Source organism: Chiloscyllium plagiosum, unplaced genomic scaffold, assembly GCF_037043375.1.
Source record: "Chiloscyllium plagiosum isolate Xiang-an unplaced genomic scaffold, Cpla_swu_hap1 HiC_scaffold_9, whole genome shotgun sequence".
Lineage (NCBI taxonomy): Eukaryota > Metazoa > Chordata > Chondrichthyes > Orectolobiformes > Hemiscylliidae > Chiloscyllium > Chiloscyllium plagiosum.
The window spans coordinates 73858419-73882758 of NW_028270147.1; the positions used below are offsets into that span (position 1 = coordinate 73858419).

The 24340-nt window shown below is 39.8% G+C and overlaps 1 protein-coding gene across 2 annotated transcripts in view; it reads right to left on the reverse strand.

Annotated features, from left to right (window-relative positions):
• Nucleotides 1-1354: 1354 nt before the first annotated feature.
• The window catches only part of camsap2a (calmodulin regulated spectrin-associated protein family, member 2a), a 178227-nt gene continuing 155241 nt past the window's right edge, over nt 1355-24340 (reverse strand). For both annotated transcript variants that reach the window (XM_043699732.2, XM_043699731.2), the window contains 8 exons: nt 15374-15443; nt 12620-14792; nt 9409-9542; nt 8527-8738; nt 8078-8150; nt 6024-6139; nt 3790-3908; nt 1355-2883 (listed from right to left, as the gene is read on the reverse strand). In XM_043699732.2, coding sequence (XP_043555667.1) covers nt 2578-2883; nt 3790-3908; nt 6024-6139; nt 8078-8150; nt 8527-8738; nt 9409-9542; nt 12620-14792; nt 15374-15443 — 3203 coding nt within the window. In that variant the 3' untranslated portion in view covers nt 1355-2577. The remainder of the gene's footprint in view (nt 2884-3789; nt 3909-6023; nt 6140-8077; nt 8151-8526; nt 8739-9408; nt 9543-12619; nt 14793-15373; nt 15444-24340) is intronic.

The following is a 24340-nucleotide window of genomic DNA, read 5'->3' on the forward strand; positions in this document are numbered from 1 at the left end:
AATCCCTGTAAGATTCTGTAAATCCACTTTTTAAAGATTAGAATCAGTCTAAACATTGTGGCTATTGCTATAAATGTTTGCTATAAATTCTGTGTCTTACGATCATGTACTCTACAACCATCTGATAAAGGAGCAGTGCTCCGAAAGCTAATGCTTCCAAAAAACCTGTTGGACTATAAGCTGGTGTTGTGAGATTTTTAACTTTGTACACCCCAGTCCAACACTGGCATCTCCAAGTAATGTATCATGTAAGATAAAGTGATGACATGACACAAAGAATGATAGCAAGCTACACAAGACAAGCTTGCCAAAGGTAACTTATGCATAGGACCATCATTTGTAATTCTGAGTCAGACTAATGAAGAAAACACTGGGAGCAGAGCATTTGACGGGAAAGAACTGAAGTATATGGGGAAGTGGAAAATGAGTGACATGGGAAAGACAAACACACAGCTGGTGTCATGAATATGCAAGGGACAGAAAAGGTGCTGGGTGGTGAGGGTAACATCATGCATCATGGGAGAGGTAGCTTGTATTAGGAAACGGGAAGACAGTAAGTGTCATGTTAGAGAAAGGGACTCCATGCATTGACAGAGACCAAAACAAGATCTCACCAGTGATCTATGTAAAGGAACAACATGAGGATTTAAAAAGAACAAGAGCAAGCAGGAATGAGAAGGGAGAGATATAGAAAGAAGAGATGAGGAGGATATGCAAGTGGTTAGAGTTAAGTCAGTTCAAGAATGCATAAATGTTTTGAATTCTGAAGATGAATCTATTGATAAAGACAAAAAAAATCTCCCAAGTCTTCATAACAAGTTACTCCATATTCTGAAATATAAAAGCATGTGAAAATGTTCTTCAAACCAGAATTTATAACCTATCAAATTTTAGAAATTTCTAGATAGTAGGTCTAAAAAACAACTTGATAATGAGATCAATGATCTCATTAACTAAAGGGAAATTCTAAGGTTCAATAAGGATATTCCAGTGATAATAGGTAATGAATTAAAATTCATTTGATAAAGCTTTTGTGATACAATGCAATGTGTGAATTTTCTTTTGGGGTGGATGGGTAAAAATAGGAGGGACGATAGCTGGTGTACTATCTGGTCAACAAATGAAAGTAACTGGATTTTCAATATTCAGGAACGATAGACAAACACACTGTGCAGCAAAAACACAAAGAAAAAGCATCCTAATGCTGATTATCCAAATTCACATTCTAGGATACCCTTGAGGCGCTTTTAGAAGTAAAACTTATTTTAGACAGCACTGAGATAGCAATTCAGAATGCAGTGCACCCAGAAACCTCAATTTGTCGCCTCTAATTCAATTGGAACACCAAATGTAGTAAAATTGTCTGAATACAGCTTTATTTTTCCAACATGTTAAAAGCAGGAGCACTGCACCTTGACAAAGATAAACTTGCACTTTATTCACAATTGGAATGACTCCTCAAAAGAAAGGAATGTCAATTATACTTTTCTAGTTACTTAAATTTCATGCTGCTCAAAACAGACACATATGGATCACTAATCTAACCATAGAATTAAAATGATTTTAAAAATCTTGCTCCTTTCCAATTTCATAACTGTTTTCAATTAACGTCCTTGTTTCGTTGTCTCGTTTTGCTACGACTGACATGGTGTCAGAATTTGGTCTCTATATCCACTCATCAAACACAACACGATTGCTATCACTATTCTTTCTCGATGTGAAGGCACACTGTACCTATTAAGACAACATCAAATTAAACAGCAGAAATTACAGGCAAGATAATTTACTAGTGAGGTTTATGTTGCACACATCAGTAGTGTACACAGCTGTAACACTAGGATTACCAGCATAGATTAAATTTTCTTACCAATAGGTTTAAAAACATCTCAACCGTGCCAATGATGCTGTACTTAGAACACTGAGCTAAACGTTTCTTTTGAGTTAATTGACAGTACTAGTACAAAACCTGCTTCCAGTAGATAGTCTGGAAAATCATGGTACCAGGACTGTAGCTTTAGTTAAAGTAAATCACTTTACCATAGCACCCTTTTTGACTAGTCAGCCATCATCAGCCCCTTTATGCAGATATGGCTAATACTGTGGAACATTGAATGTATATAAAACACCTACCCTTTAAAATATAGCATAAACAGAATCTTATGACAGTTGTAAAAACATGAAAAATGTGACTAAGGCAAAAATATTACTTGCTAGTTTAAGTATGTAACATTCAGATGCTCCAGTGTACCAAACAATGAGTTATGGTATTGATGTCACATTAATTAGCAAATAGAAAACTACAAGCATGAGCAAGGTAAAATCACTTCACAATTAATTGTTTTACCTCCTATTGCAATAGTGATGTCCTTCAATGCCTCTTAACACATACATTCCAGTTGTGCATAATGAAAGCAGAGTTTGGTGTCCAGTTTTCACTTGTTGTACATACTAGGTACATTATCAAATCTACAAACATAAGAATTGCTCTCAGCAACTAGAAAACCCCTTCTCCTTAGGCAGTTACGATGAAGTGCAATTGTTTAATGACCACTAAATGTTTTCATTAGGCTCTCCTTACTACGACCGTGTTGGAGTGAGTTTTTTGGGTGTGTTGGGTCTTTTATACTGCCACAGGTAGCCATGGATGATAATTGCGTCCACGCAAGCAGATAAGGATTTGGCAGGAATGCGACTAAACTGCTTGCGGTCAGAGTTGTACTTGTAGAGTCCCTCAATCATTTTCTTTCCAATGTTTTTAGGCCCTATTCCTGCTAATTTAGTAATTTCTTCGGTTTCTGGACTGTAGGTATAGAGTGAACGGAATTGGCAACCAGCATCCCGGAAAAGGATCAGAAAGTTATTGGCTTCAGAATTCTCCATTTCCTAAAAATATACAAAACATAACTGTGATAATCTTGTCATGTTTAACCAAATGACAAGATTATTTTAAGATATAGTAAAAACATTTGTCTGAACAAACAGTCACAGAACTTCCAACAATCCACACAAGAAGGATATAGTCCATGTTCTATGTTGATCACCACCAGCAGAGTAGGTATTTGCCAATTAATCTGATCAGAGATGTTATTACACACCTTTGGAGCAGATGAGGCTCAAGCCTGGTGTCCTATTTCAGAGGTAGGCATTACCACTGCACCACAACACCCCTTCAGTCAGCACTGACAACAGTGCTACAATGCAACATAGCTGCAGTATCTCATGTCGGTATAACTGTAAAACCAATTGGCGCACTGATGAAGCATATGGCGTCAGACCAGTGACACTTGCCGGGGGTGTTTGGTGGGGGTGGGGGGGCTGTTGTGCTTTTTTATATTTTTAAAAATAAAGTGAACAAATTATTACAATGCGAGGGCATTGTACATAAAAAGATCTGATTTAATATAAAGCGTGCCATTTAAAAAAAATATATATAGTATATACAATGTTTCCTCTTAGCTGCAAAACTGTGCAGTCCACTCACAAGCTCTTTGAAATTACTGTGTGGGGAATAATTTGAAAAACACTGTGGACTTCAAGTAGTTACTTGTGCATTCTAAAAAAAGACATGAAGAGGGAACAATGAGCATATACTTCCCACTCATCATACACTTAATTCTGCAGCAAACCATATATGACTGAAGGCTTTAAATTTATGACTGGCGAGGGTACACAGCTCAGTTTTGAAGACTGTTGCATTCAATTGTATGTTTTAATAGCTACAGACATTGGTTTCTAACACACGCATTAGTTTTCCAACATAACAGATGACACCAGGAATCAATATCTTACCGCGAGTATTTTATTCTTCTGATTCTCATTGACTTTTCCAGCTAAACAGCAATGAGAGATTGCATTCTGAATTATATGTTTGTTAGATTTTGCACTGGGTTCCTTGTATAACTTTGGTCCTGCAAGTATATAAATTATTGATAATTATATACATGCAAAAGAACCACAAACACCATGTCTATTCTAATCTACTTGCATCAGTTGATGAATGTTTTACTGCATGAGGTTATAAAGAAGCATTACATCTGCCCAATGTTTAATTATCCAATGACTCCACATGATTCATATATACAAAATTATAACTGACAAAAGTGATAGAAGAGATATAAGATGTTAATATGGGGTTAAAATGAAGGGCTTTTGCCCGAAACATCGATTTCGCAGCTCCTTGGATGCTGCCTGAACTGCTGTGCTCTTCCAGCACCACTAATCCAGAATGGGGTTAAAATGGTCCATTTCAAGGACAAGGACCAGATTAAGTACAGCAAAGCAAAATCCTTTCCCAATCAGCAGGCAGAGAACCTTTCCCAAATTCAGGGGACAAATTAGTTGCATAGCTAAGGTGGGTCACTAATGAGTGCAAAGTTCATCTGTCAGCACTTCTCACCAGTTCTGATTCAATTCACCATTGACGTAGAGCAGTGTTTTAACACTACACCAGAGAAAAGGTTTCTCCCTCATCCCATTTTTCAGCTGTCACTGGATCACTTCCATTAAAGAAGCTTAATGCACCCCCTTTAGGAAACCTTACCTGAATGAATGTTTGGGCCCCAAAGGTTTTAGACACTCACCAGAAGGCTGTCAGCTCCAAACATACAGCAATTGGATTTTGGTGCAACTAGGAAGTATAGGTGAACTGACTTCTTTCCAAACAGCAAAAGACAAATATTTTCTTGGGCCTCACAACAAGTTAAAATTTCATTTTGCAACTTGTTACAAAAGTTGAGCTGGTCAAGTGCAACGGCTAGCTTAATGAAAATGGCATCACAGCATGATGCAAACTGACTAATCTATGGAGGCAGCTAAGCAATAAATTCTCAGGCTTGTCCTTGCACATTGATGTACAGGCATACCTGGAAAGAGGGCCATTAATTCTAACAGCTTACATGCAGACTAGAAAATCAGGTGAAGAAATTGCAGAACATCTTTGTTTGGCATTGCATTCCAAAACCTGGTCGAAAGCCTGGTTCAAGGGTGCCTGCTCTGCAATTCCAACAGAACATAAACGCTCTTCAAAAAAAAAAAAAGGGCTTGAGTACATTTTGATCAGGCATCACACATAGTAGCCCAAAGTAAGCATGAGGAGTAATGGATAAAGAAACCGAAATAAGTTGTCTAAAATAAAGTAGAATGAAGGGAGGAGGAATAGATGATAGTTATTCTGATTTGATTTTGTTTGTTGACAGGATATTGATACCACAGGCTCAGCCAGCATTTTGGCTAATTACCTGAGGTGGTAATGAATTGCCTTCTTGAACCACAGCAACTACGTGTAAGTATATACAGAATGCTGTTGGCAAGGGAGCCATTGGAAAAGAGTGAACAAGTTGAGACTTCTTTAAAAAAATATTAAGTGGAGATTTGATGGAGGCCTTCACATCAATGAATGGGTTCCGTATGATGATATTGAGAGACTGTTTCTATTTGTAGGAAGATCTAAAAATAGGCATTGCAAATACAAGATAATTCTTAATAAATCCAATACCGGAGTAAGGAGATACATATTTGCCTACAGAATAGTTCAAATGTGGCACATGCTAAAACATGAAGTGATTGAGGTAAATAGATTAGAAGTTTGCAAGAGAAAACTGGATAAGATGATGAGAGAAAAGGGAATAAAAATATACGCTGCAAGGCTAAGAAAAGGGTAGAATGAGAGCAGACATATGTAGAATATAAAACAGCAGCATAATTGGAGAATGTGGTGCTGGAAAAGCACAGGAATTCTTCCTGATGAAGAGCTTATGCTCGAAATATCAACACTCCTGCTCCTGTACTTTTCCAGCACCACACTCTTCGACTCTAAACTCTAGCATTTCCAGTCCTCACCTTTATCCTAATAAACAGCAGCATAAGCAAGTTGAGCTGAAAGGCATGTTTCTGTGGTGCATATTCTATGTAATCTTATGAAAAATTCACCCTGGCTACCTGTAAATGTGGTCTCTGAGGGGGAAAAAGAGGGAACAACAGACATGATTTATAACGTATTACTTCAGAATATTAGAAAACATCACCTGTGTACTCTGTTGCAGAAGCCACTGAGGAAGTTGTTGATTCATTCTCCCAGTCTTTCTCACCATTGCGATTGACAGAACAACTTGGTGACATAAATCCATCAACTGATTCTGTCCTGTGCATTAAAAAAAAATGCGAAATGAAAGATCCTTAATTAGTTCAGAATAATGATTCTGATTCATATAATGATTAAATATACCACGTAATAATTTGTATTTGGCAAACTAAAATTCTTTTGTTTTGGACACTTTATTCTTTGTTTTATTATACTGTAAAAATGTGCATTTAATCAGTACCTTTCACAATGTCAGAATGTCTATATAAGTGCTTTATTGTTAATGATGCATTTTTGAAGGAGTCCCTGTTTAAACACAGAAAAATAATGGACTATAACACACAGAAAACACTTACAAACCTTACGTGATAATGAGCAGATAATGGATTTTACTAATGTGAATTAAGGGATAAGTATTGGTTCAGACATCTGGGATAGCTACCTTTCAAAATATGATCATAGAATTATTTATGTCCACATGGAAATATAGACAGGAATTCAGTTTAATATTCCATCTGAAGGATGGGATCTCTGACGGTGCAGCTCCTCCCCATACACTGCACGGAAGTGTCAGCCTGGTCTTTTGTGCTCAAGTCTCTGGAGTCAAAGTTAAATCCACAATCATTTGACCCAGGGACAAATATGCTACTGAGGGACAGTTGACACTATGTTATTTTGAATCGTATGTAACAAGGGGCTGGATTTCACATCCAACAAGCAGTAGCTTGGCCAGATGCATTCTGTTGATCCATTTCAATCCCATGGATCTGCAGTAAATTAAAGTGAGCTGGAATGTTAATTACTTAAGAACCCCTCCCTCCCTCCCTCCACTCCTTTCATCCTCAATGTCCACTGACAGAGCTGGGTGCAGAGTAACTGTGGCGGGGGGTGGGGGGGGGGTGGGTTGGAGAGTGGAGAGTGAGGGTTGCTCAGGTATTGCTATGGCCAGCTGCCAGGTCTTGGGGAAGGGGAATGAGGAAGGATTGGGGAGCCATGGGAAGGTCACCTTCATTTGAAACTGGGAGCCCAAAATGGAGTCACCCTCTTTGCCTTTCCTACTTGTAGGCCATACAATGTTACCTGTCTGGTTTCAAACCCATCAAGGACCTTGGGCTGTCCACTGTGAAATAGTGCTGGAGACAGGAAGTGACCTCTTAAGTGCCCACTGTTCATTTAAGGGTTTCTATTGGCACAAGGGTAAGTGGGATACTGCCCCCACTATTCAGAAAATCACAGCAGGGATTAAATGGGAGGGTAGTCACTGGAAAAGATGCCAATGTCAATTAACAGACTTTCCCCAAAATATATTCAACACTCCATATTTTTCCTTCTTTGCGACAGTAACATAATAATGTCACCGATATGTGCTACCATTAGGTTGCATTAAAGGAATATTTAAATCAAACCACTGGTTAGTTTTCTATATGGAACTCATGGGTGAAGCGGCATATTTATCCAATAAAACATGATGAGAAAGATGGTATTTAGGTCTAAGCAATTTACATACCCCATTCCATCATCAGTTCATATAGCTGATAATGATCCACCACATTACAAGACTATTTATCTGGACCTTATTTCAAGACCATCTTTCAAACTCTGAATATGACTAAATTGTAAGGGTAGATTTAATATTTGGAAGTGAGAGATCATATTTATCATTTGTTCATCCTAAATGTATGAAAGTATGTCTTCTTCTCAGGGACTGTGTTAAGATTTCAATTCAACGCTGTAACTCAAGGCTCTAGATTTGTTTGGGTGTAACTTCCCCTTTGCTGAAGAGGACTGCATTTCTATAGCACCTTTAACATGGTAAAACATCTCAAGGTGCATTACAGAAGTGTTATTAATAAATGTTGATGCAAAGACACATAATGACATGGTCATAGATAGCAAATCTAAATTCAACAGAATAATTTAAAACTGTTCCATTTTTATCACATGAAAAAACAGTGAACAACAATAAAGAATTTAGGTGTCAGGTGTGATTGTTATTACCTGGGAGTTTTTCTTCCTGAATGTACACTGTCAGCATCTGCCGTGTTCAATGATGCCAAAGATAGACAGGACACTGAAAAACAGCAAAAGTAAAACCGTTAAGTCAAAGGGTTTACTTCTTCAAACCCATATTTGTTGGTTTCTGTAATGAACTGTCAGCTACCGATAAGGGAAAGACAGGTTACCGTTTTGGCCAAGAAACCCATAGTCAGAGTCTTCTCTATTTCAGATGCTGTAAGGAGTTGTGTTTTAACATATCTAAAATCTTCAGCATTTACAATTTTTTGTTTACATCTCTAACATCTTCCCAAATTGGTCGGTTTCATCTAGTAACAAAAAATTAAGTAACCTGGACTACATTTCAAGTTTAAGAGATCCTCAAAATGATTGCAAAAGGCTGTAGTCTTTTCAAATAAACAGTCTCTTCAAAACAGAATGATTTTGATTACCTGCTGATGATCTGACAGGTGGGATTGATCCATCTTCTCGGAAAGACTTTGGACGAGCCTTTTTGAGTTTCAGACTGGTGGGACGAGGCTTTATCACACTATCCATGTCTTTCATTAATTTTAACTGCTTTTTTCTTAGGTATTCCTGTTTAATGAATTCTCTGCGCGAACGTTCATCTTCTTTCTTTTGTCGCTCTTCTTCAGCTTTGAGTCTGTGGGAAATTCAAGAAAAAAAATCTTGTATTTACATATTGTCTTAAAAAATTGGGTGACATCACAACTTTTGTCACAGGCAAAGTATTTTTGAAGTCTGGCCATTCTTGTAATGTAGGAAATCACAGCAGCCAACTTGTACACTGCAATGTACTACAAAACAGCCATGAGACCAAGTTAAAGTAATCTGTTTTCTTTGGAAGTCACGTTGGGTTGAGGGTTAAATATTGGCCAGTACACCAGGAAAACACATTGTCCTTAGAATAGTTCCATGGAATCTTTTACAGCTGCACAAGGGGCAGAGAGGCCTCCACTTTCTGATTCATACAATGTTGCAACCTTGATAATTTCACTAAATTGGCAGTCAAAATTGTGTGAAATCCTGTGTAGGATTTAAGCCTTCTGACTCAGATGAGTGTGTTACCATTGAGCCAAGGCAGACACACCATGGTACTTCAATAATAAATCAACATTCTTCTAAATGGTTTAAATGATAATATTGGTGGAAGCTGCAGTCACATTCACCTGAATGAGATGTAATTCTACAGACAAGGAGGTTCAAGTTAGCTTCGGATAGCTGCACGTCTTAATATCTCTTGTATGTAACTGTAATGCAGCAAAAAACTGACCGTTTACAATACAGGACAACTATTTCTGACCATTCTGTACCTGGCCTCTTCCTTCTTCTCTTCCATCTCTGCTTCCAGTTGCTGTCGTCTAATCTGCTTTTCCTTCTCTCTCCTCATACGTTTTTCCAAGAGGGCTGCACGTTTCATAGCAATTTCTTCAGCTTTCTGATCATCCTTGAAAAAACAAATCAAGTTAGGAATTGATTAGAAATAAAACCTAAACCAATGTATATATAACTTAAAACTGCAAGGAATTGCACTAAAAGAAGACATCTACAAAAAGTACAACTGATCGGATATCTCATTCTAATACTAATCTCAATTTCTACACAACTCTAGAAAAAGAGAAATTAAGAGTTGCTAAAGGAGAATGGCCACTCACTGGCTTACTATCCCCATCAAAATGATTTAGTTATAAAGCTGGAGAAACATGCGGAGAAAATCAGACAGAGTTAACATCAATTCTACAAAAGGGCCTCAAGTCTTCAGAGTTGCTAACGTGATGCCAGAATATTGCAATCTCTTGCTACATAACCAAAGAGGCTACTAGTAATGTTTCTTTCATTTAAGTTTTTGTCATTTACACTCAAGAAAGAAATGTTGAGAAATGGTTCTTGTTTGCAGTCTTCTGGACATTGGAGTTCATTGCACTCTCAGGTCAGTAACTACAACTGGACCAATCCGAGGACTGTCGTTAGACAGTTTCTTCCTTAACTTTCTAGTACCATGCTGTCTCAAAGTAACAATCTCATTGCTCTGAAAAGTGCAGCTAAAATGCACACTTCCACTTGATTTTTAATTTACAAAACTTTAACTTTTGCTATACAGCTGTGTCCAACTTCCATTTTCCATTCAATATAGTCGGTTCTGTCATAATGCTGTAATTCCGTTCTCATGCAATCCTGTTTTATAAGAAAATCGCATAATAGCAGCACCATTTAAACTAATGGGGCTGGAATCATGTTATAACCAATACATGCTTTAAAAGTTAGCACTTTAGAAACAGTGTCCCCAAATTGTCAACTGTGTTATAGCAAATTTGCATGTTATAGCAGAACAACCTATCTTCCAAAAGGAGGCGTTACATTGTTTTCTTATAAACTTTACAAACAAGGAGAGTTACTATCTGCATGAAGTTTGAAAAATCCCTTATACAATCTGCTCAGTTGCAAAACTGGTTACCACCACCATGTCCAGGGCAATCAAAGCAATTCAAAGGTTCAAACAAATTCTTCCCCAGAAGATGGAGAATAGATAGGTACCAATGACAGCCTAGTCCTTACATGGGTTAGAACTTCAAAGAAGTACTTCAAGTGATGAAATGTGTACATGCTTCAGTGTCTGTAATGTGGAAACCATGTAGAAGTTTATAATTATAAGATAATTTTAGTTCAATAGCCCATCTTTTAATAACCTGTTCACTACTTCCTTGTGATCTGTTGACTTTGTTTATTTTTGTTATGACCTATTTGTTAGTTGTTTCCATGCTTTTAATTTGATTACTTGTGAATGCTGTTTTGCAAGTCACACTGTAATTAAGTTTCTGGCTATGAACATGCTTCTTGACTAAAGTATCATTACTACTAATGTGGTTATGTAGATGCAAAAAAATTAAAGATTGGAGGACAAAATTCATGTCAAAATAACAAGATCGACAATGTACATGGTAATGTTTGCACAAATGTCACAGAAGATCAGGTACGGACAGATGACAGGGTTGTAATATAAACATACTATCAATAATGTAGCTCTCTGTTAGCGTCAGAAATAATTGGGATGACACTGCTGTCTGTCACAATTGAACACATTGAATGGTTTGCAGTTGCTGTGCTTGTGTGGTGGTGCTTATAAACTAAACTCATCGCATGTTGTTAAGTCATGTTACTTCAAGTTCAAGTACCCAAAAAAATAAGGTGTTAACTGCTCGCAGTCAATCTCCCCCTGTGGACTTCTGGATAGCAAATAAAGGGCCAATGCAAGTTGCAATTCTCTGCAAAGAATGACTGGAATTTCAAATACCACAGAATTAGTAGGAGAGAAGGAGAACACAAGAGAACGGGTAGAGACAGAGGGGAGTTAATCAGATGTAATAATATTACAGACAAATATTAGACAAGAGAGAGGCCATATTCTCAGAGTTCCTATCTGTAAATGCTCAGATGATACAGAGGGATATATTTATATATCTATTGCTATGTTGAATTCCCTGCAAAACATATTCAACATATTAAACTTCCACTAAGGAGTTTTAAATTTATACTCTTCCAGGGGGACATTTTGGAGAAACCAAGTACTTTTGAAGCAGTTTAAGAATCATTGCATTGAAATTCTCTTTCCCATAAAGTTATCAGGAGATTGGAAAGCTTAGAAGATTTTTTTTAACATCGATTCAACACTTTCCATGGAATGCTTACTTTGGAACATGACAAAGCTGATGTAACATTTTTATCATGTCGTCACTGTTGTATTGTAGCAAGCGTATCAGCTAATTTCCAAAAAATCAGGATCCTAGAAACAGCAATGCTTTACTTGTTGGTGAATTGTCAAGACACCAGGAAAATTCCCCTCCTTGTTGAATGGTCCTACAGGATTTTTCAAATCCACCAGAGGCAAGCTTAGTAGCTATTCCTATATACAGCGTTCCTCAATAAATTCCACAATACTACAGAGTTAAAAAATGTGGCACTGGAAAAGCATAGCAAGTCAGGCAGCATCTGAGTAGCAGGAGAGTCTTGTGGAGGGAGGAGGAGAACTTCAAGGTGAGCATCCTTGGAAGAGGCTTCTCAGTAAGGTTATAACAATGATAAGAAAGTGAGGACTGCAGATGCTGGAGATCAGGATACTACAGTCCCGGCTGCATTCGGTGTTCAATGGCAGCAGCCCACCAGCAGATTTATGCATGTTGCAGTCTTGCCTACCCCTTCTCCACAATTTTACAGGCTAAGGGTGAGGGACAGTGTAGCCCCTCTTGCTCTCATTCATTGAAGCTATTAAGTGATCAATTATTGCCCAATTTGAGAGCCTCTCCCCATCCAGCCTCCATTCTGATCACTAATCCAAGGCTGACAACTATTTGTTAGTACAGTTTACTGTCAAACATATTGAGAACAACATTATGCAATCCAATGGCACTGCTTCAACAAAATTAGTAACATACATCAATGTTCTTGCATATGTGCCCGTTTATTTTGTAGTTACTATTAAAAACTCTTATTCTGCAATTCCAGAAAGGAAAATAAAAAGCCACTTACTTTAAAGAAAAATCCACAACACAACTTTTGTTCTTCAAACTGCTCCTTTTCAGTGTCACCATCATTTGCCTCGTCCACTTCCACTTCCTCCTCTGAAAGCTTTAGGTCTGAAAGGGAAACCTCAATTAAGCTTGCCTTTGTGTTCTGGTCAACAGGATATTTCTTTTTAACAGGACTCTCCAGAAGAGAAGCAGACTTTTCTGTGGACACTGTGGGCAATGGTGACTCTTCTGGTTCAACAGGTGGCACCTGGTCCACTTTTTCCATTTCCAAGGGCTTTTCATTTATCTGTTTATTCTCTTCCACCTCAGGCTCCAATTCCTCATTAGTTAATTTCACACCCCCTCCTTTTGAGGAATCATCAGGTGTGTCATCTTCAAGAAAAAGAAATGATTTGGTCTGGAACTGGCTGGGAGAGAACTTTCTAAGATGAGGAAGACTATCAACAGAACGTGGGGCAGTGAGAACACGGTTTAATGGCGTTATCTTCAATTCATTTGGTCTCGATTTTGAGTTTTTAACATGAGAATATGAAGATCTTCTGTGTGAAGTCTGAGGAGATCGTTGCGTAGAGCGCGGTGATTCACCAGAAGAGGATAGGGAAGGGGATAATGATCCAGTAGATCTTGAAGATGATCGGACTTCTCGGATTTGTTTTTGTGGTGAAGGTTGAGGAGGAGAAATTACCCATGCTTGTTGTTGTTCCCTCATTTGCATTATTAATTCCTGCTGATTTGCCAAACGTTGCATCTCCTGTTGCAGTGCATGCAAAGCTGTATTCATTTTTTCAATTAATCGATTATACTCAATGACATCAACATCTCCTAAAGTCTCTTCAGCAGTGTTGCTTAAATTCCAGGAAACCTGTTTTTCTGATTGGGCTGCAGAAGTGGGGGATTGAAGGCCCCGTTTACCACTATCTGCTGTGTTACCATTAATTGCAATCATCTCAGGCGTTAATTCATCTTTTTCCTCAATGCTCCCTGTTTGCAACAATTTCCTCTCACGTGTCAATCCATCTCCATGATCACCACCAGGTTCCTCATTTAATGGAGAGCTTCCATCACTTTTCTTTTTCACAACATTCAAAAATGCCGTCCTACCCATTTTTTGTCTTTGCCTTGTAAAAGCAGCTTCAACTTTCTTTTTCTGAGCTTCAATAGCTCGTCGCTTTTCTTCTAGTTTCATTTTAAGCTGAATCACTTCAGATGCCAACAATTGTGCAGGATCTCTCACTTGTCTGTTTGGACTCAGCTCTGGTATTCGACTATTAGAAATCATGCCTGGAGTACTAAGCTCTGAACTTTCTGGGGTAGTCTTTTGGGAACTACTACTGCTCAACCTGGCATCTGAGACATTCAGCTTCTTGAACTTTTGTTCAGCAAAACTAGTCATTTTAATTGCAGAACCTGGAGAGATGCTATTTCCAGCTTGCAATACAGCATTCAATGAGTTTGAGCCTGGTGTTAACATATCACTATTGTCATCACATCTTAGATCAGAGTCTTGAGGTTTAGAAGAGTCTTCCATATCAGAATCCATACTCACTGTGTAATCTCTAAAGGAAAAGTCTTCATCTATTGTTTCTTGAATGTCTTCAGATTGGACATGAATCCCTGTGTCTACCTCTGTATTATCAGTCAAAGGGCTTGTAGCACCTTTAAGCTCTGCAATGGAATCGAGGCTGCTTGTTTGATTCATTTTGGGCTTTACCGGGACATCACTGGCATTGTTAATATGTAAGAAAAAACCATCAGCTACTTGATCAGATTGAAGATCTGGGCAGAGTTTGTCCACGTCATGAATTATCTGCAGAGCTTCTTCAATGCTTGGTGGGATATCTAAACTATTTTCCTTTGGCCCATTTGACACCGTACCTCGCAAGGATGGTCTCCTCAGAGTATCATTTGACGAACCAGACCTTCTCGTGGAACCTTTAGATGGTCTTTCATAACTGTGATTAGAAAGATGCTCTTCTTCAATTCCATTGCTTTGTCCATTTATTGGCTGCAAGGATTCATTTCTCACTAAATGTTTGGGAGTATTGTTGATGTTTGAAATCAAACTGTCATTACTGATTGACCTAATTATTGTCCGGTTATTTGTAGTAGATGCGTCGATATTGCTGTCTGAATCGAAGGGAATATTGAAAGAAACAGCTTGGGGAAAAGCTCTATTTAAAGGAAAACAAAACTGTATTAGCAACAGATTTATAAACATTTATTTAAACAAATTCCTGAGAAAAATATTGGCTTCAGAAATTGATTCAATAGTAACAATAAGAATTAGCCTTAAAATATGAATTGCACAAAATTCTTATATATTTTAAGATATAGAGTGCCACAAGGCTGGAAGTGATGTTAGCACTGCAGAATATCTTAACTAGATCTATCCCTCCGTCCATTTTTAATGCTGTTTCATTCTACAGTTGCTTCTTTCTCCTTGATAAATTTAATCTTCATAGACCATGGCATTTTATGTTCCTTCCACGTCAAACCAAAAAGCAAAATGCAACAGCTTAATACAATGACAGGGTGCACAATAAATAGGACAATGAGTTTATGATAATAAAAATGTATCAAAATATCAAATACATTTTGTTAATATTTAATCTTATTGCTTTATATCTAAAATAGGATTAATTTGTACTAGAAACCAATATTAATTGCAAATACATTGAAAAACTAATGAGCAGTTACACTTACATTTGAATTTTAATTCAACCTGAAAAGGTTTTAAAATGGTATCACCAACCTTGGTTTCTTTTCAGGCCAGGTTCCTGCATATCCCTCGACATAAGACATGGATGTGGATCGACGCATTCCTAATGGAATAATGGGATAGTTTAATTTTAAATGCAAGAGATTTAAACACAAGCAAAGTAAAGTTGTTCCCTTTTTTAAGAAAAATAATACAATTTCTTTTTGTTCATAAGTTACCAACTATTAATGGTTTTGTGGAAAAATCAGAATTTCAACTTTTTAAAAAAATTGACCAAGAGGGGAACTCCAGGTGAGTTGCAATATGTAGTGCATTTTTGCCTGCAATATAATAATTTAAAATGCCTTTTCATTTTTTTCATGCTGAAAATTTCAGTGGTTAGCACTGCTCCCTCACATCACGAGGGACTTGGGTTCTATTCCACCCTTGGGTGATTGTCTGTGTGGAGTTTGCATGTTCTCCCTGTGGAGAAAGTGAGGATTGCAGATACTGGAGATCAGAGTCAAATGTGTGGTGCTGGAAAAGCACAGCCGGTTCAGGCAGCATCTGAGGAGCAGGAGAGTCGACGTTTTGAGATTAAGCTCTTCATCAGAAATGAGGGTGTGGCCCAAGGGGCCTGAGAGATAAATGGGAGTGGGGGGGCAGGAAGCTGGCAATGCGATAGATAGCTGGAGGTGGGGGTTGATGGTGATCAGTTGGAAAGAAGGGTGGAGTGAATAGGTGGGAAGGAAGATGGACAGTTTAAGAGGGCGATACAGAGTTGGAAGGTTGGCTCTCAGATTAGGTGGGGGGAGGGGGGGTGTGCGAAATGAATAAACAGGTGAAAATACATTGATCCTGTGTGGTTGGAGAGTCCCAAGGCAGAAGCTCAGGTGTTCTTTCTCCAGGCGTCGGGTGGCTAGAGTTTGACAGTAGAGGTGGCCCAGGATGTGCATGTCCTCGGCAGACTGGGAGGGGGAGTAAAAGTGTTCGGCCACTGGACGGTGGAGTTGTTTAGTGCATGTGTCCTCAAAATGTTTTCTGAAACATTTTGCAAGTTAGCGTCCTGACTCCCCATTGTAGAGGAGACCACACCAAGAGCATTGGACACAGCAGATGGCGTGTACGTCAGATGTGGAAGCATCCTGTGGGGCTTTGGATGGAGGTGAGTAGGAAGATGTGGGATCAGGCTTTGCACTGCTTGTGGTGGCAAGGGAAGGTGCCGGGACTGGAGGGTGGATTAGTAGGGGCCGTGAACCTAACAAGGGAGTCGCAGGGGGAATGGTCTTTGCAGAACGCAGATAGGGGTGGGAAGGGAAATATATCCCTGGTGGTGGGGTCTGTTTGTTGGTGGTGGAAATTGCAGAAGATGATGCATTGTATCTGGGAGGTTGGTGGGTGGAAGGTGAGGATCACGGGGTTTCTGTCCTTGTTGCAATTAGAGGGGTAGGGTTCAAAGGCAGAGGTGCTGGAAGTGGAGGAGGGCATTGGAGGGCATTGTCGATCACATGGCAGGGGAAATTGCGGTCTTTGAAGGAGGCGGCCATCTGGGATGTTCTATGGTGGAACTAGGCCTCCTGGGAGCAGATGCGGCGGAGGCACAGGAATTGTAAGGAATAGCGTTTTTACAACAGGCAGGGTAGGAGGTGTAGTCCAGGTAGCTGTGGGAGTCGGTGAGTTTGAAGTAGATGTCCATGTTGAGTTAGGCAGGAATTTAAAAAGGAAGTCCTCAAGGGTAGTAATATCTGGATTACTCCCAGTGCTATGAGCTAGTGAGGGCAGGAATAGGAGGATAGAGGAGATGAATGCATGGCTGAGGAGCTGGTGTATGGCAGAAGGATTCACATTTTTGGATCATTGGAATCTCTTTTGGGGTAGAAGTGACCTGTATAAGAAGGACGGATGCACCTAAATTGGAAGGGGACTAATATACTGGCAGGGAGATTTGCTAGAAATGCTTGGGAGGATTTAAACAAGTAAGGTGGGGGGGGGGTGGGGGGGGGGGGGAGACCCAGGAAGATAGTGAGGAAAGAGATCGATCTGAGACAGGTACAGCTGAGAACAGAAGTGAGTCAAAACAGTCAGGGCAGGCAGGGACAAGGTAGGACTAATAAATTAAACTGCATTTATTTCAATGCAAGGGGCCTAACAGGGAAGGCAGATGAACTCAGGGCATGGTTAGGAACATGGGACCGGGATATCATAGCAATTACGGAAACATGGCTCAGGGATGGGCAGGACTGGCAGCTTAATGTTCCAGGATACAAATGCTACAGGAAGGATAGAAAGGGAGGCAAGAGAGGAGGGGGAGTGGCATTTTTGATAAGGGACAGCATTACAGCTGTGCTGAGGGAGGATATTCCTGGAAATACATCTAGGGAAGCTATTTGGTTGGAACTGAGAAATAAGAAAGGGATAATCACCTTATTGGGATTGTATTATAGACTCCCCAATAGTCAGAGAGAAATTGAGAAACAAACTTGTAAGGAGATCTCAGCTATCTGTAAGAATAATAGGGTATTTATAGTAGGGGATTTTAACTTTCCAAACATCGACTGGGACTGCCATAGTGTTAAAGGTTTAGATGGAGAGGAATTTGTTAAGTGTATACAAGACAATTTTCTGATTCAGTATGTGGATGTACCAAGGTGCAAAACTTGACCTACTCTTGGGAAATAAGACAGAGCAGGTGACTGAGGTGTCAGTGGGGGAGCACTTTGGGGCCAGCGACCATAATTCTATTCGTTTTAAAATAGTGATGGAAAAGGATAGACCAGATCTAAAAGTTGAAGTTCTAAATTGGAGAAAGGCCAATTTTGACGGTATTAGGCAAGAACTTTCGAAAGCTGATTGGAGGCAGATGTTCGCAGGTAAAGGGACGGTTGGAAAATGGGAAGCCTTCAGAAATGAGATAACAAGAATCCAGAGAAAGTATATTCCTGTCAGGGAGAAAGGGAAGGCTGGTAGGTATAGGGAATGCTGGATGACTAAAGAAATTGAGGGTTTGGTTAAGAAAAAGAAGGAAGCATATGTCAGGTATAGACAGGATAGATTGAGTGAATCCTTAGAAGAGTATAAAGAAAGTAGGAGTATACTTAACAGGGAAATCAGGAGGGCAAAGCGGGGACGTGAGATAGCTTTGGCAAATAGAATTAAGGAGAATCCAAAGGGTTTTTACAAATATATTAAGGACAAAAGGGTAACTAGGGAGAGAATAGGGCCCCTCAAAGATCAGCAAGTCGGCCTTTGTGTGGAGCTACAGAAAATGGGGAAAGATACAAAATGAATATTTTGCATCAGTATTTACTGTGGAAAAGGATATGGAAATATAGACTGTAGGGAAGTAGATGGTGACATCTTGCAAAATATCCAGATTACAGAGGAGGAAGTGCTGGATGTCTTGAAACGGTTAAAAGTGGATAAATCCCCAGGACCTGATCAGGTGTGTCCGAGAACTCTGTGGAAACTAGTGAAGTGATTGCTGGGCCTCTTGCTGAGATATTTGTATTATCAATAGTCACAGGTGAGGTGCCGGACGACTGGAGGTTGGCAAACGTGGTGCCACTGTTTAAGAAGGGCGGTAAAGACAAGCCAGGGAACTATAGACCGATGAGCCTGACCTCAGTGGTGGGAAAGTTGTTGGTGGGAATCCTGAGGGACAGGATGTACATGTATTTGGAAAGGCAAGGACTGATTCGGGATAGTCAACATGGCTTTGTGCGTGGGAAATCATGTCTCACAAACTTGATTGAGTTTTTTGAAGAAGTAACATGAAGATTGATGAGGGCAGAGCAGTGATCTTCAGTAAGGCGTTCGACAAGGTTCCCCATGGGAGACTGATTAGCAAGGAATACAGGGAGAACTAGCCATTTGGATACAGAACTGGCTCAAAGGTAGAAGACCGAGGGTGGTGGTGGAGGGTTGTTTTTCAGACTGGATGCCTGTGACCAGTGGAGTACTACAAGAATCGGTGCTGGACCCTCTACTTTTTGTCATTTACTTAAATGATTTTGAGGTGAGTGTAATAGGTACAGTTAGTAAGTTTGTAGATGACACCAAAATTGGAGGTGTAGTGGACAGCGGAGACGGTTACCTCAGATTAGAACAGGATCTGGACCAGATGGGCCAATGGGCTGAGAAGTGGCAGATGGAGTTTAATTCAGATAAATGCGAGGTGCTGCATTTTGGGAAAGCAAATCTTAGCAGGACTAATACACTTAATGGTAAGGTCCTAGGGAGTGTTGCTGAACAAAGAGACCTTGAAGTGCAGGTTCATAACTCCTTGAAAGTGGAGTTGCAGGTAGATAGGATACTGAAGGCAGCATTTGGTATGCTTTCCTTAATTGGTCACAGTACGGAGTACAAGTGTTGGGAAGTCATGTTGCGGCTGTACAGGACATTAGTTAGGCCACTGTTGGATTATTGCGTGCAATTCTGGTCTCCTTTCTATCGGAAAGATGTTATGAAACTTGAAAGGGTTCAGAAAAGATTTACAAGGATGTTGCCAGGGTCGGAGGGTCTGAGCTACAGGGAGAGGCTGAACAGGCTGGGGCTGTTTTCCCTGCAGCGTCGGAGGCTGAGGGGTGACTTTATAGAGGTTTACAAAATTATGAGGGGCATGGATAGGATAAATAGACAAAGTCTTTTTCCCTGGGGTCGCGGAGTCCAGAACTAGAGGGCTTGGTTTAGGGTGAGAGGGGAAAGATATAAAAGAGACCTAAGGGGCAACGTTTTCACACAGAGGGTGTTACGTGTATGGAATGAGCTGCCAGAGGATGTGGTGGAGGTTGGTACAATTGCAATATTTAAGAGGCATTTAGATGGGTATATGAATAGGAAGGGTTTGGAGGGATATGGGCCGGGTGCTGGCAGGTGGGACTAGATTGGGTTGGGATATCTGGTCGGCATGGACGGGTTGGACCAAAGGGTCTGTTTCCATGCTGTACATTTCTATGACTCCATGACTCTAAATGGAGATGGAGAAGTCCAGGACAGGGAGCGAGGTGTCCGAGATGGTCCAGGTGAATTTGAGGTGATGGTGGAAAGTGTTGGCGACGTTGATGAACTGTGCAACTTTCTCACAGGAGCATGAGGTGGCGCCAATACAGTCTTTCATGTAGCGGAAGAAAAGATGGGAAATGGTGCCAGTGTAGCTGCAGGGGACGGACTGTTCCACATACCCAACAAAGAGACATGCATAATTGGGGCCCATGCAGGTGCCCATCGCTACCCCTTTTGTCTGGAGGAAGTGGGAGGATTCAAAGGAGAAATTGTTGAGGGTGAGGACCAGTTCAGCCAATCGAATGGGCGGGTCAGTGGAAGGGTACTGGTGGGGTCGACATGAGAGAATGAAACAGAGGGCTTGGAGGCCTTCATTATGGCGGAAAGACTGGATGTCCATGGTGAAGATGAGACATCGAGGGCCAGGGAAACAAAAGTCACAGAGGTGGTGGAGGGCGTGGGTGGTATCCCGAACATATGTGGGGAGATCCTGGACCAAGGGATACAGGATAGTGTCAAGGTATGCAGAGATAAGTTTGGTGGGGCAGGACTAGGCTGAGATGGTGGGTCAACCGGGGCAGTCAGGTTTGTGAATTTTGGGTAAAAAGGTAGAACTGGGCAGTGTGGGGTTCCCAGTCTTTGAGGTTACAGGCTGTGGATGGGAGGTCCCCTGGGGTGATGAGGTTGTGGATGGTCTGGGAGATGATAATTTGGTGGTGGAAGGGGAGGTTGTGGTCACCAGGTCACTAGGAGGAGGTGTCTGCAAGTTGGCACCTGGCTTCAGCAGTGTACAGGTTGTTGCGCCAAACTACCACAGCACCACCGTCCCCTCATGCATAACTGGGATCAGCCATCAGGGCAGATAGCCTGGCTTTTCTTTTTCAAGAGTCCAAACAGCTGTAGTTTAATGCCCCTTCTTCCACCCAGCTCAGCTTAACTTGGCACAAAAAGAGATCTTCTTGTCATCCATTTCCTCACTGCCTCCTTTTGGAAGTTTTCATCTTTATGCCAACTTCTTTTTAATCGCTGGTCTCTTCCTTGATCAATATCTTGACAAGACCGCAGAATATTGACGTTCCAACTTTGGTTTCATGCAGCTTCCCTCATCATGCTTGGTCATACCATCATCTGTGGTTAAGAGTTTCTCCTTAAACCCCTGTGTCTCTTCACCTCTTACAACAAGAAACCAGAGACTGTACACCACAGAAATAGATCAAATAGACTTCAGCAGTTCAAAGTAACAGTTCACCACCACCTTCTCAATGCAATTAGAAATGGCCGATAAAAACTGGCCCAGCCAACATTGCCCACATTCCGTGAGTGAATACAAACAATTGACAGTGATATGTATCTGCTCTTCGGAAAAGCTTTAAATTAGTCCCAGCCCTGGCTATCTATACAACTGAAGCTCTCACCCATGGCAGCATGAAAGCAAATTTTTTCTGCACCCTCTCCTTCCTACATGTCCAGAAATGTGCATAATATTCCAGCTGAGACTTTGTCAGTGATTTGAAGAAGATTCAGCATAATATTATTGCCTTTGTACTCTATTCCTCTGTTAATAAAGCCATGGATCCCATATGGTACTATTTTCAAAAATGTAGTTCTCTCATCTTGTCCAGCAACCTTTAATTAATTTAAAAAAAACTGTCCTGAGTGTCTATTCTTGAACTCTCCTTCAAATTGTAACATTTAGTTTATATATGTATTTGTCAACAGAATTCACGTTGCTGATCGCATTTGATCATCCCTACTTATATCTTTCTTTAGCACGATTTCCAATTTTTTTTTAAAACTTCTGAAGCACATCTATGCTAAAGGCATTGTATGAATGCATGTACTTTCACCTTTATGAACACCTGTATACAGTAGTAAAATTTAAAACAGGAACTCAAAAGTGAAGAAATTATGCTTCAGTTGTACAGAACTTGAATATGGAGTACTGCATTTGGCTTCAGACACTGAACTGAAAATGTGTTGCTGGAAAAGTGCAGCAGGTCAGGCAGCGTCCAAGGAACAGGAGAATCGACGTTTCTGGCATAAGCCCTTCTTCAGGAAGGGCTCTCTTCAGACACTGAACCACAGGTATGAGTCAGTTCAGTGACTGAACATCAATGCAGAATGTTACCAGGGCTTAACGAATTGAATGAGGATTGTATACATCAAATGGACTTGTATTTTGTCGCATTTAAACTGGTTAATAGCTGATCTGAATCGAATTATATTGTTAATAGATTTGATACTTTCTCTGTTAATGCTAACCTACGTCCTTTGATGGAGAATCCAAAACAAGAGGTCATAATGTCAAATTAGATCTAGCAATTTATGAGGGGTATCAGGAAGTAATGGAAATTTAGGGTTTGCTTCCTCAAAGGACCATGGATACAGAGTGATTTTACATTTTCAAAGACTGACAAGTAAGAGCATTAGGAGCAAAAAGCAAGTAAATGGAATGTAGTTCAGCTTTCTGTAATGAAATTATGACTCAGACTCCATGGATTGAGTGGCTTCCTCCTATTCTTATAACCAAAATTGACAAAATTTATGAAGCTATGATTCAAACTATATGCCTGACACGGGTTTACATCTGGTGCTGTCAGATCGCTCTGTAAATTCAATGATTGTCAGTGCTTTACATGGGCTTTAAGATACATGCCTTACATCTTACAAGTTGAGGAACTTCAGTTAAGAGTGCAAAAAGCAGAGCTTCAACTGTGATTGCAATCTTTAAAATGGATGTGATTTTGAAAAAAAATTAATATAATTCTCTGTCTTGTTTGTTAAAAAATGGTACAAATCACACAATGCTTATTCATCAGTTGCATTCAAGATTCGAAATACCCAACCTCAAGGTTGGATTTGCATCCATAACAAAGTGTGGCAACATTGTGTACTGAACATAATACTGATGATAATTGCATTAACTGGCTATTAAAGGGTGGAGAATGGGATGGTGGAGATAGTAATGCACAGTGAAAATTATTGATGGGGAAATAAAAATTGATATAGGACACAGAAGAACGACATATATAGCAAACTGAATGTTACACAAAGAGAATGAAGACATCAGTAAAAATATAAGATTAAAAGGATGGGATATGAAATAAGAGAAGTAAGTGAGAGACATGCAGCAAAAATACCAATTGTAAGATAGAGGTTGGGATATACTTAATATAATTCTATCAAAGATGGAAATAAGCAGTAACATTTATTTTATATTAGCAATAATGGATTGTTGAGGGATCACTAGTGGGGAGAATAACTTTAATACTCAGGAATCATTTCATTTGTTGTTTCCAACAAAGTTATTTAACATTATATAACAATGTTATTTAGCATTAACATTATATTTAATAATAATAATGAGAATCCCAAGGCTTTTGATACATATATAAAAAGAAAGAGGGTAGCCAGGGAAAGGGTTGACCCACTCAACAACAAAGGAGGGAATCTGTGTGGAGCCAGAAGTAGCAGGTGAGGTCCAAAACAAAAACAAAAACAAAAACAAAAACAAAGAGAAGGAACTGGTGTAGGATGATCTCAGGGAAGGGAGTGTCAAATTTCTAAGCCAAGTTGCTATAAATAAGGAAGAGGTGTTGTGTGTCTTAAAAAGTATTAAAAGTAGATAAGTCCCTGGGTCCCAATGGAATCTATTCCAGAATATTGAGGGAGGCAAGAGAAATAACATCTGGAGCATTGGCAGACATCTTAGTTTCCTCTTTGGCCACAGGTGAGGTCCCAGAGGACTGGAGAAGAGCAAACATTGTCCCATTGTTTAAGTCGGGTCGCAGGGATAATCCAGGAAATTATAGATCTGAGAGCCACCTGTCAGTGGCAGGGAAATTATTAGAAAAGATTCTCATGGACAAGATCATTAAGTATGTAGAAGCAAATGGATTTATTGGTGATAAACAGCATGGTTTTGTGCAGAGGAGGTCATGCCTCACTAACTTGATCAAGTTTTTTTTGAGGAGGTGAAGAAGATGATCGATGAGGGAAAAGCAGTTGTCGTCTACATGG